Source organism: Pleurodeles waltl, chromosome 2_2, assembly GCF_031143425.1.
Source record: "Pleurodeles waltl isolate 20211129_DDA chromosome 2_2, aPleWal1.hap1.20221129, whole genome shotgun sequence".
Taxonomy (NCBI): domain Eukaryota; kingdom Metazoa; phylum Chordata; class Amphibia; order Caudata; family Salamandridae; genus Pleurodeles; species Pleurodeles waltl.
Window position 1 is genome coordinate 353,171,300 of NC_090439.1, and position 13,640 is coordinate 353,184,939.

Sequence of the window (13,640 nt, forward strand, 5' to 3'; positions counted from 1 at the left end):
TAATCGGTATATCACCGGCCTCAAGACCATCGAACATTATTGAAAGGGCAACATCTAGACAGGCCTCTCGGGAAACATTACTGGAAGGCAGAGAATTACATTCGAAGGCAAACAAAACAGTCAGGAAATTTCGGTCCCCCTTACAGAAGCAAACAGAAGCTTATCATCTCTCCAGCAGATACAGTGGAGTGTCAGGCTTCAAAAATAGCACCATTGGAGCCGCGAGCCCACAGCACTTGCTGCATGCGTGAGCTCTGCGGTGACCTCGCATCCTCCAGGGGGGCTATATATAACGACAGCCATTTGCTGTTGAAAAGGAGGCTATGGCTCACAGTTGCGGGAAGGGTATGCGCGTAATCTGTGACCATGCAGGGGAGGAGGACGGTGGGACGTGGGTAGGGCAAAAAGAACGAGTGATTTCAGCTAAAATGTGACACACTTTGTAATCACTGGGACATTACGCCAGCTGTTATTCTGCTTCCTCTTTTCTTCATTCTGTTTCCTGTTCAGGTTGCCAATTTACAGGGCAATACAGTAAGCAAACTGCCTGTGACGCAAAGATTTACAGTGTCACCCAGAAGACAACCTCCTCTAATGGTTGAATCAAGGGGCAGACCCGCAACGTGTGGGCTCATGTTTCCTCCTGACCACATCGTCTCAAGCATCTATTGCTGGCTTAAATTCAAATCGTGCCACTTTTTCTCTGGAGAAGTATGTTTAGTGTTATTTTTATTTGTATAAGCCTAACCCCTGATCTGATAGAAACGGCACAAGTATGCTTCTGTCCAGTTTCCATCCCCTAATGGACCCATGCCTCACTCACATGTGTCTATAAATTGCTGCAGCATGGGTTCCACAGTGATGTGTATATCAAGGATACATTGCTTTTACTTAAGGGGGTGGCTTGCAAGCTGAATTCCAATGGAGAGTTCTCGAGGACATTTGCAGTATCTACTTTTATTTCAGAAGAACATACTTTACTTGTAAGTACTTAAAATATTTGGCGTGTATGAGGGCACTGCGTAGGACTTGATGCACGTTAATCTCCATTTGTCTCTTGGTTTCTCTATCTCAATAAGCTCCCATTTCCTGAACCCCGACTATGCTCGGAGATAATTTAGTAGAGTCGAATCTCACTAGGGCATTTCAAGGGTTGGGGTATTCTGCCACCCCATAAAGTTGGTAACTAAAAACCACTCCTTTAAAAGTGCTCTTGGGTTTTGGACAGGGTTATCAAGGTCCCCCTCCCATACATTGAGCTGGGGTATGTCCTATGACCCCAAACACTCCTGTTGACATTAGTGAGTGCTACTGCTGGGGATCATTAACAATTAGTAACTGGATCTCCCAGTAGTACTTTGTTACACTCAGTAGTAACTCTCCAGCCTCACAATCCCAGGGTGAGCGATGCAAGAAAGACCTTGAGTACACCCCTGTTACGCAACAGAGAACGTACTAGTGGCGAGTTCTTCAGTACCTACAAGAGTAGGCGAACGTAACAATCTTAGACAGTACTGCTCTGACAAGGGGTTTCCTTTAGTATGTCACATTCACTCTAAACCACATGAGGAGGCTGGACAGGTTCTTATCAAGCAGCAGGTCTTTCTTTGGCCGTTGTTACGAAGATCACTAAATAAGGGAAGCCTTCCTTGGCAAGTGGATGGATTCTTTTAATACCAGTTTTACACCTCTGCCAGCATGTCAGCATGAATTCAAAAGAACAGTCAAGGAAGGAGAAAACGGTTTCTGTTACCTTGCTGATGTGGAACTCCAGCCTTCGTATGTACCGTTCAATTGTTTTGATTTGCTGCAAAAACGTTGCCGTAGAAAATGTTAATATTAGCGAAAAATAGAAGTATTTTACTTTCATTAGAACTTGACAAATAGTGCTAAACAAGCATCTACTGGAAAGCTAGAACTCACTTTATAGTAGACTATATGGACAAATTGATGGTTGACATACACCAGCACACTAACAGCAAAGCAAAAGTGGGGTTGTAAGCTTCTAATAATAACTTCAATCCACAATCCAAAATATTTTCTTTAAGTATCATTGTTCAGAACCTGAACTTGTTTTTCCACGATTGCATTAGTGAGAGACATGCTGCTGTAAAGCAGTTTCCAACTAATAGAACTGGGTCACTACACAAGGCATCAACCCCTCAAAGGGACACACACACATGTAGGACTCTAACACCACATTAAAAACAGACTGAACTTTCGCTGATGCTCCCAATCATGAAGGTTTCCGGTCATCCAGATCTAAATTCACAATCCTATCTATTTTCTGCTGACAAGCTCATGTTTTCCCAGCACCATTACACTCCAGAGAAGAATTAGTTGTAATCGTCTCCCTGTGGCCATCCCCCTTCATTGCTGTGGATCATGTAAACTAGGAACGTTCTATTTTCCCTCTAATATCCATCACAGGCCCTCGTTACAACTTGTGCTCAATTACATATGGAAATTGTGCACACATTAAATACTAATACTGCCATGTCTGGCATTCAGTAGATGTGCAAGCTGCACATATGTTTAAGTTTTGAGCCTGAAAATAGAAATAGCACAACTACTGCATTTTTCCCCATTTCGAGTTGTGCAAAGTTGAAATGTCTGCTAGCCACCCACACGATTTGCACCTGTCAATACCTTTATGGTGCATGATTAGCATCTAATCTGGAATTTAGATTTGGACACAAATGGGGATTGAGATTTGAGCCTAAGTTTTCGTGAAGACTCTAATATTTGATATCTATAAATTATATAGGACTCTGAATATCAATATACCTGTCGTGAAGGGGTCTGAGTGTTTAGAACACTAAATGCCTGAAAGCAAACTGTGGTCTAATGTCCTCCTTTGTTCCATTGGCTTTTTCCGACATGACTTCAGCACGGGCGTGGCTTGTTCAGTAAGACTGGGCTTGGGGGGTTGATCTTCAGATTTCTAAACAATGGTGCTGGCATATGATGTTAAAATACTTCTACAAGCACAGCACATGAGAGGGACTTAAGGGGCAGTGGAAGAGGAGAGGAATGTGATTTGGTAGGGGTACTATGCAAAAGAAAACATAATATTTTGTGAAATAACCAACATTTTTGAAGACTTTCATAACAGAGGGAGAGAGTGTGTGTGCATTTTTGTCTGTCCATATGTAAAAATCCTTGGTGAAATCTGACGGGAACCCCACCATACCCAACTGAAAGCAGTTGTACCCAACTATTTAACAGAAAATACATTAGAGGGGTGTAACACCCCAAACACCCCCCTGAAGCTACGCCTCCGGACTTTTCTTGAACTGTTGTCTACCTATAAAGACATGATGCCCGCCCTATCGCCCCTTGCTAACACAATGTGACTGGTTCGTGAACAGACAGGACAGAAACTTACCTTATCCAGATCGTACAGGACTCCCTGCAAGAAAGAAGAGAAAAAAAGAAAGTAAGCAGGACACATCTGACCTGTGGCTACTGGGCACGGTTCTTATGCCAGTTTCTTTGAGAACCTGTGGTCTTCAGTGCAGCCATTTCAGTATGGATAAGGTTGATCAACATAGGAGCCCATGGCAAAACGTGAAGCATTTTCTCTGCATTACCTGATAAAAGTTGACTCTTTCAAGAAGTCTGATTCAGTAACCCTTTGCACTAGGTCAATGTATAGGCCCACGGGCTCTGGGCTATTCATCTGTGAATTTAGGGACTGAATCTTTAGCAAGCTGTTATGAATTAGAACCTGTTTTGCTACGTCTGCCACAAGCCAAATAATGGGAACTCACTACGGAACAGTCAGGCGATAACGAGAAAGACAGAAGGAAAAGAAAACACAGGATTTAAGAGATAAACTGTCTCAAAATCATCCAGTTGCTGTTCAGCTCCCCATGGGGCAGCTTTAGCCGCATTTTACAGTGGCTATCACTCAGCTTTTATCTTCACCAGACACGGATGTCTCGACATTAAAATGACTGCTGAGGTTTGGGGTTATAATTTAGCTCCTTCGTTCTCTGCGAGTGCACTACTAACAACACACAACCTTGGTCACGCTGAGACACCTGGGTATTGTAAGTTGCATCCTTGGCTTTTGAGAGACAGGAATTCGTGAACATATGTCTGTTATATAAGACTTGTAGCTTGATGGAATATTCTGAGCACTGCCTGGCAGTCTGGGCGTAAAAGTCTAGAAGGTGCCCATATCCCATACCTAGACACGTTCTCTGGAGGTTCAAAGTAAAGGTAAGAACCTTCACTGCAGAATTCACCTAAGAGAGTCGGAGACATCAGGTTGGGGTAATGCTTTGAAATAGTCTAAAGCCTGCAGCATTCTTTATTCACCAATTTACCCTCCTATAGCTCCAAAACTGCTACATCTCTGCCTTCTGATTAGCTGAACAGTAGGTGCCATATGGAGACGATACACATTTTGCAATTTGGCTACACATTTCCTTTAACTACCTGTCACAGCTATGTTCTATCTTGCAGGCAACAATTGTAATTGTTAGAGGGTGTCATCTGGTTTGTCATTAGTCAAGACCTTTTTCTTTTTTTACCAAACACATCCGTAAAAATAAATAAATGTATATATTCACATACTGGAACCTTCAGTCAGCTCAGGTTACCCATTGGTCTGTTGTAGTGTCATTCACATTTCACTTCCACCCATCACAATATATAGAATTAGGGAAAGGGCCGACCTACTTCAGCCACCAGCTCCCCTCACTCTGAGTGACAGCATTCTTCCTGTGTACAGACGGATATATAGACGGGTGGACCAATGAGTCCCTTTTTGCCCATAAAAATAGTTTTGCCATTATCACTTTTTTTGGTGAGGGCACAGCAGCTTGCAGACACTGCTACTAGGCTCTCTACGCTGCTTGAGGCACACAACAACCTATACCCACAGGAACTAGAAGCGGTGGCCATCTTGGAAATCACCTTTTAACAAGAATCCACGATGGTTGCTACAGAGTGTACATGCATGCAGATGCATGGGCAGCCACCCTTGAATTGTTTTGTTACACTTTCTTAAAAAAAACATTTAAAAATGCCTGCCTAGGCACACATGAGTACATGCCCGTGGAGGTATGGACAGCTGTTTAACTGTTTTTTAATTATTTACTAAAACCATTTAAAGATGGTCATTGGACGCATACAGATATGCATGTGCACTGGTGACCATCTTTGAACTGTTTTGGAAACTACAACAAAAACAACGTAAAATGCACAGACGTGCATAAAGCATGCATTTGTATGCGCAGGTAGCCACCTTTGAATGGTTTACCTTATACTTAACAAAAGACATTCAAAGAATACAAGCATTGGTAATGCATATAGCTTGGCAGTTAAAGCCAGACCTGGTAGCATTACCAATGATTCGTTCAGATGCTAACACATTGGGTTTTAACCTACACGGTACAAACCGTGCCAAGTCCCACGATTTGATGGAATACTACTACTAGTTGATATGTTTGCCCCATCGACAAATACCATCTCTTACAATGTATTCAGCATCATCATCAAATCAGCTTTCACCTCTCACTACTTCTCTCATAGCCGTTCTAGGAATCCCTTCAGATTAGTCCTGCCACCCCTGACTTCAAGGAAAAATGCAATCCTCAGGTGGATGAAACCTTGTACATCTTGCTAACTTCCAGCTTACCTACAGTGCCTTTCTAGCTGTTGTGACACCACAAAACATACTTTGGAGACCTCATCCTCTCTCTTCACTCACACCTTCAAGGCCTGGCCCTCAACATTATTTCCCTATCGTCCCTTCCCAGTTGACCTTTGCTTAATCTTGCCTCTCCATTCCAAACTCAGTCACGTAGTTCCCCTCCTAACATGCATTCTTCTTCAAACACACTGCTCCTTGCCCATCCCCTGCTCCTCATTTGGAATCCTTCTCCCACTTTACACTGTTCTCAGTACTCTTCCCTACCATCCCAGCACAGCTCATTCCTATACTCAAGACTGAAACCCACCCCACATACTTTTTAATCCTTTTAACACCCAAAAATCCAGTATCTGATCTCATGCCAGACACATCTGGATATCCAGTTCCTTCAGTGAACGTCAGATAACTCGCAACTCCCGCCATCTTGCCACTACTAAAGAAACCAATCTACTTTGGATCCTTCCTCTCTCTGCCACAACCACCCTTCTCTTAACAACATTTCCATTTCAAGAATCTGAAACATCTTGAATTTAATCCACACAAATACTACCTCTCTGGGTTTTCAACCCGCTGTAGAGACTGCTCATACTTTATTCCCATTCTGATCAACACCTCAGGTGAATGTGACATAGCAGAGGATGAAGCAGTAATCATAACACTGTCCACTACTGGCACCTCTGATACACTACGCAACTGGTAGTCTTCCTAACCCTCTGCCTCATCTTCCTTCATTTTCTGGTTCTCCTCCAGTCATCCACCAATTCCTGTAACTGGTGGTCACCCCAAAAGCTCAGTCTTGAGACCATTCCTCTTCTCCATATAATCCTACAGGTAGTAAAATGTATTCATCTACCACTATCCTTTCTATATTCCTCAGTGGAGCAAATGCCTATTCAACCTTAAACTCAGTACACCATCTTTTCAAGGGAGTGCCCTATGATGGCCGGTGATGACCTCCTGTTATTCAAGTATTATTAAAACATTGGAATGTTGGGGGCTCCATTGCAGACAATGGAGTACTCTGTTTGTTCTTTTAGTCGCTGGTAAAAGCCCGGAGCGTCAAAATTCCAATGTTCGCGTTCACAGCACTAGCTGTGAACAAAGCCTCACGGAGTCTGAGGGGATTTTAATCCCCTTGGGCTTCGTGAGGGATTTGTTTTATTTGATAGAACATTCTGCTCTCTAGTGGCAGAATGTTCTAATAGCCTTAGAAACCAGCGTAGGGGGCTCCACCGCCCATTAAAGGCCCTCTCCCTTGATAAAGGCCCTCGCCTTCGGCTCAATGGCCGGTAGAGCCCGCTATGGCGGGTTCCAAGGCTATAGAGCATAACCAGTTCTAAGCAGTCTGCTACAACATGGCTATTTAATTGCAAGAACATGGACACACACATGGAGAGACAGAAGTGGCACAGTGACAAGGGAATTAAACACAGGACTAGGTAAGGGGTGCAGGGTGAAATAGAATGGAAAAGAGACAGAGAGAATGAAAGTTGATGCAGGCAGAGGTGGTGGGGACTGGAGAAATTCATAGAACATCGCTCAAAAGTAGACTTGGGTAACACAACAAAGGAGGATGGAGAGCAGTGCATGGGATTTAAAAGCATGAGGAGCAGAGGAAATTAATGAATGCAGAGCAAACCGGAATGAATAGCAGATGAGAATTACTGATGAGCAGGGGGATGGAAAAATGATCAAAGCGGGAGGTTGTAAAAAATAAAAAAGTATAAACAATTAAAAACGAATCAAGAGGCCCTGCTTGTGAACAATAAATGATGAGCAGATTTTCTGAACATCGATTCCACCTAGACTTGACTTACCAGCCTTGAGTTCCTCCTCATGTCTTTCAATTGGGCATTCAGCTTATCCAGCTCTCCCTGGTGCATTTCCAGATACTCACTGTCAAAATAAAGCAAGTCATTTTTTTAATTTAACAACTTTGTTTGCTGTGGCCAGTAGTTTCCACACAATCTTACAGAATTGTAGAGCTAACATTTTTAGGTCTGGGTTTTGACAAAAAGAGCTGCTTACAATATACACCATGGGCTTTGGGTCTGTCCCTTCAACCACTGGCTTTTTTGGAACAGCCTCTTTCAGCCACTGGCATGAGACTTAGTCAATCATATCTTGCCTTAGCCCAGTGAATATTTGTCACTTCAAAGTACTCAAGCCATTAGCTAATGTGAGTATCCTGTTGCCTCCCTTATGCTTGTATTTTAAGGCATGGGGAAGTATTGTACAATGAATCTTTCAACACAAACTACTTGCATTTCATATGTGTTTAGCTTTAATCTGCATACATTAGAATATTAAACCTACACCCATTAGCGTTGCTGCTGCTTGCTTACATGGTTACCAGTGTTATTTTTCCACTTTAGGTAGAAGGTACTCAGCATAAGCCAGATAAATGTGGCACTTGTTCTAACTAATTAATTAGTGCTAAATTTAGTGTATACTACCATGGTGGCGAGACCTGCACAAACTCCCTGAGGCTCAAACAATTGTTTTTATCTAGGTTAGACTCTGGCTGCCTACCATTCTCACTAGTCAGTTACCACTGTGAAGCTCCAGAAAGCTTAATCTCTGTACTGAACTAATATCGTATGGACATGGCTTTCAGTGCCAAAATATTTTTTATTTTGTTTTTAATATTTGAACAGTGTCGGTCAAGCTTTTTGAATATGATTCACTGTTTTCCTCCACTTGCAGCACACTACAAAGTAATGCAGTGCAGTTGGAAAATGCACCACAGCACAGAAGTATGAAAAGGTAAATGTTCAGAGTGGGGTGATTGCCTCATTTGGTGGTCGTAAATATGCTTGAAAAAAGTGAAGATGAATTGGGTCCTTTATGCCTTTGGGTAGTTCTTTGTAACCTTTTTGTTATCATCTATGTGTAAGTCAGACAGTGCTGGAATTAAACCTGAGAGTAGGAGAACAAAGAATAGGATTTGGGTGTATTTTACATTTTTCCTACAATATTGGCAATATAATTACTTGGGACAATAAGGGACAACCTCCGATTTCTGTTTAAATGGTAGATAAATATTTTTTTTAAAAACAAGAGTCATACTTTTATTACATTAGAGTCTTGTTAGTAGGCACCCAGGCACCTTCAAATTATGTTTTTAATTCTTCTTTTGCTGTAGGTTTTAATCAAACAAATTATAGATTTTCTGATATGACATTCAATACATTAAATTCCAGGTGAAATCAAAGGGGAATATTAGCCAACAATGTACATCTTTCTGACACCACTTTCCCTATTTTGGTGCTCTACTCCAGGTTTTTGCTTTCATTTTTGTGTAATTGCACTTCTAGGAGGGCTGAAAACATAGCTACTCAAAAATATATACTGATAATACATACTCTGCATCTTTGCCTTCAACCCGACCTCTTGAAGCTCTGTCTCCGAACAGCCTTGATAACTAAGTTATACTGCCTAGGCGGTCAGCTCTCTAGAATCTGCTAGAACTACCAACCTACATTTTGTTCCCCTCTCCACTTGACCGCCTTTGCCACTGCATACCACACTGAAGCATTCATATGATGTTCTGGGCACCATAGTTAATCAAATCATACACAAAATGAATAAAAGTTATTATGTTAACCCATGAAAAACTAAAAAAATAAATATATTTGACTGAAAGATGGTCCCCAGGAGATGTCTCCTCATTAGTTTCTTTGTTGTGCTACATCATGCAGGTAGTTTCATTTTGTAGAAGATGGCAATGAAAACATTGATTTGAAAATTCAAAACAGAATAGCTCGAGCACAGCACAAAAAACTCAAATGCCAGGAAGTAGGCACTTGCGCCAGAAACCTCAGACCTAATAACGTAATTTTGTCAACATTTCCCCTTTAAGGCCTGGACCATATTTAAAAGTAATTGATCATGTTTACGACCGTGAAAAAATGTGGATTATATTGTCACAAGTACTCGGACAGCATGATACAGCCCATTTAATAGTGTATGTGCCCATATATACATTGAACATATAATGGAAATTATTGTCTTAGGACGTCATTGATGATTTTTGGGTTACAGGCCTAAAACATGTTGAGGCTGAAGGTTGAGTGTCTACAGCCATCTTCAGAACCATGAAACATCATTGTTGAAACCACAATGTACACACACAAATTAACAATAACAAAAGCGGATACATAGTTTTTGAGTTGTGTATTAAGGTCCCAGAATGCCTATGAACACTCAATTACCGTGATAAATGATACAACTGAAAGCTGTGTTGTTTGTCATTGTTACCACAGCTCCCGGAAAGTCAGCAAAGAGGCATTATACAAGGTTACACAGTACATTCTGGTATATTACATGGCATCTGTTTTATTTATTGTCCTACATTTCTGAGTCTTTATCTTCCATAACACACAATAATGATTCTACCCCTGAATTATGAGTGGTCAAACACCAACCACACACAAAAATATCAAATACACACAACGGACCCATATAAATTATGTACTAAAATGTCTTTTAGGGATTCTGGAAACATAATATTAAACCATGATCCTGAAGGCCAATTACTATGTAAAGTTCCTCAGAAGCCTGGGACGGCATCAGTGTAGCATAACATACACGTTGGCCCTCATTTATTATTTTTTAAGTACTTTGGTCTAGTAAGACATGAAAAAGATTTTTTTTCAATTAGGAAACATGCATTGAAATAAGAAAAATGTATATCATATTGTACTATTTTGCTGTTTTAAGTTTATAATCTCTAGTAAAAATAACTTGTTTCCCTTTTACTTAAGTCAGTTAGAGGAATTTTGGAGTTTGTGTTAATTAAAAGCACATTTTGTCCAATGAAGTATATGTTGGTATTCCGGGTTCCAATATTCAGCTAACATCAGACGGCTGATTGAAGTTTGAGCAAAGGGAATTGTTTGACTTGAATGATTTATTTTTTAAGGTATTGTTATTTTTCAGGATTAATTAAATGTTGAGAATTAAATCACATTGAAGAATGCATTGAAATCCGCACTAATGTATGTATTTCGTGTGAGCTATTCATTTGGAAACCAATTCTCTTTGTGCTGTCGAAATGATGGAACATGCAAAATACAAAGTACTTATGGTACATGAACATAGTAACTTCACTCAGTCTGTGAATTACAGTGTACCCTGGGATCAGCTGTACCCAGCGTTGCTTTTAAGGCGTCATTCTCCGTGGAATGTAATAAGCATGTACAAGGAGGCCATTTTGCACTGTGACCTTAGCATTAGTGAAAGTTCTTACTCGAGTCCGTTCTTCAAGGCCACATACACCTCCTCCACCCTCTGCGGCTGGGGCTCTTTGGGATTGCTGTTGGTTTTATGGCCCAAATTGTGCATTTTCTTCAGTTTTGCTTGAGGCTTTTTCGGAGTAGAATTATTCCCGATAAATGAATTACATCTGTAAAATGAAGAAAATGTAATTAAACAATGAAGATCGTCCTTGAGTTTCTGTTTCTGAGCCTTTTCTCCAGATAAAATATTTGACCTTCCATAATTTATCATGGGAAAACTGCAAGAGCTGATAATTTTCACACAATTTACCAGTTTGATCACTGTAAAAACATTAGAATTTAGCCCTGAACTTGCAACTAGGACCTAAATGTATTCACATCAGTAGGAAAGTCATCGTACAAGAGTACTGCATACATTCACTTAGGGGTCATAATTGAAAAGACAGACCTCAGCTCCTATAGGTTTCCTCCTGTGTTTGAAGTACATTAAGGACTTTTATGGGATTCACACCGATTTCTGGTGCACTTCTATAAATATGTTTGCCTGTGGCAAAGCCCCACCCTCCACATTAAAAAAAATATGGGGCTGTTGCATCCTTTCCCTCACCCTTAAATGGTACTTCCACCTTCCTTCGCCAGACGTACATTTGTTTGTGTTTCCAGGGTGGGAAACTACTGCATGCACCCACAAACTTCACATATTTGTAAAGGTTCATTGAATTTCACACCTCCAGACAATGCCTATGACCCAGGCCCTAACTCTACAGTTGTCATGCTGGCTGATTATCTGTATTTATAAGCGCAGTTTACAAATGTGAAATTAAAAATAATCCTATATCAATAGGTAACAATGACAATTGTAAGTGGAGTTAGAAGCACTGGAATATTTGTGTTTCTGAATCAAACAAAAACATTTTAAAATACATCAGTATTGCCCGGTTTAGCTGCAGAAACGTGTTTTTGGATTCATGGCATACATTCAGTGATTCGTTACCACTTCTTTATATTAAAAGTCAGTGAAATTTAGCTCAAATTTGAAGAGAATCCTCACCCACCTCTTTTTCTACATTAAATCGAAGATGCAATGGATTTCATGTCTGGTAACATTTGACGCTTTCGCCCAGTAAAAATAATGAACTTTATTGCTATTGAGCAAAGAATCACCATCTGATAATTTTATTTTGTTTTTACAAGGAAAAAAACAACAGAGTTCACTACGAATAAACTCACAACTACACATCACAACTTTATCCTATAGTGCATCAAGATAAATTAATCGGGGAAGATTTGTACGTCCCATAATCTTAAATTGATAAAACCAGGGCTTAACTTGCGTTAGTAGTCGCAGCTGGGGCCCACAAGACACTCAATTTTGGGGACGGGCACTTATTTGTCCTCAAAAGACATTGATGCATGAAGTGGAATCAAGACTGCGCAGCCTTGACACTCAGAACTCCTGACGTTGGAGAGTGCTGGCCATGGGCTTCAGAGTGGTAATCTGCTGTCACTGTTTTTCATTTTGCATAACATACCTACTAATCTGCATGTTATTTATATGTAAGTAAAGTGTGATTTTTATATTAAGTTAGCCATAGTTAATATGGCCCTCAGTTAAAATGTCTCATGATAACAAAGAAAGTGTGCTTTTGGCTGCTGTGTTTTCTCTCTCTTTTCTGTCATTTCAGGAGCCACGCTGCAATAGTTTGCGTTAATTAGATTGTTATAAAATGTTCTGATTTCGGTGTGAATTGCTAATTTATGTTGGTTTCACTAAAAGCTGAATAAGGAATCTTGCACCTGAGCTAAGGACAGGCTAACCGTGATATATCAGGTTTCTACAAGCTATCTCCTAAATGCCGCATGGCTGAAATGTTCTACTGTGCAATGGCTGGGAAGAGGGTTGACCCCCGTGAAATGTTCAATCCTGATTGGTCTCCTTTCACTGGGAACCATGAGGAGTGCTGCATCTTGTCCAGAATTTTATGTTTCAATTTTGCCTTGCTGAACTAGTTAGATTCAGACTCCCCTTTCCACTCTCTCAAGACTACACATTCACCTTTGCTCCTCCTCAAAGGGTTAGACTCCTGATCAAATCCATTTACATCTAATTGACTGAATCTTTATCTGATTCTGCCTTTTAAAGGCTCTATTTGCTGACACCTTTTGCTTGACTCCTCATGAATTTCTTGATTCCCATTTAGCTAGTGTTCAAGGGAAATTGAATCTTGCTCAATTTGCTTACGACAACTTTAAATAATATGTCTTTGTCTAAAGGTTCATCTGCAGCTTGTATTTAAGTTTGCCCTCAAAAGTGTCGCCAATGGCAAATCACTTAGCTAAAAAAGTGACCCACACTGGAAAATTGGGACAGTTTTGAACCTGCAAAGACACGTGGTATGGGAGACTGCATCCACGTGTAGTTGCTGCCGGAAATGTTTGTTGTAATGTCAGAGAAATCAACAGAAAAGCCCAACCCACCAGACCATTAGTCAGGGCAACAAACATTCAAAAAATGAGCCCACACATTGACTTGTAAGGCCAGCCCTTTCAGTACTGCCAGATTGCCCTATAGACCAGTCGGACCCCGTAAAGTAAGCTATTGTAAACGCTCAACTATTCCTGCTCTTACCCGCAAGCACCAACCAGACCTCATTACCTCAAGAAATGCTCTGCAATTCATCAGGCATATGTCAGTGATATATACATGCTACCTTTAAAATTAAATATAATAGATC

General features: G+C 40.7%; 1 protein-coding gene across 9 annotated transcripts in view; it reads right to left on the reverse strand.

The window, feature by feature from the left end:
- Nucleotides 1–13,640, reverse strand: part of RIPOR2 (RHO family interacting cell polarization regulator 2) — a 445,875-nt gene that overhangs the window by 236,580 nt on the left and 195,655 nt on the right. For all 9 annotated transcript variants that reach the window (XM_069219867.1, XM_069219864.1, XM_069219860.1 and 6 more), the window contains exons 3-6: nt 10,917–11,072; nt 7,483–7,561; nt 3,389–3,412; nt 1,754–1,807 (exon numbers count right to left, since the gene is read on the reverse strand). In XM_069219867.1, coding sequence (XP_069075968.1) covers nt 1,754–1,807; nt 3,389–3,412; nt 7,483–7,561; nt 10,917–11,072 — 313 coding nt within the window. The remainder of the gene's footprint in view (nt 1–1,753; nt 1,808–3,388; nt 3,413–7,482; nt 7,562–10,916; nt 11,073–13,640) is intronic.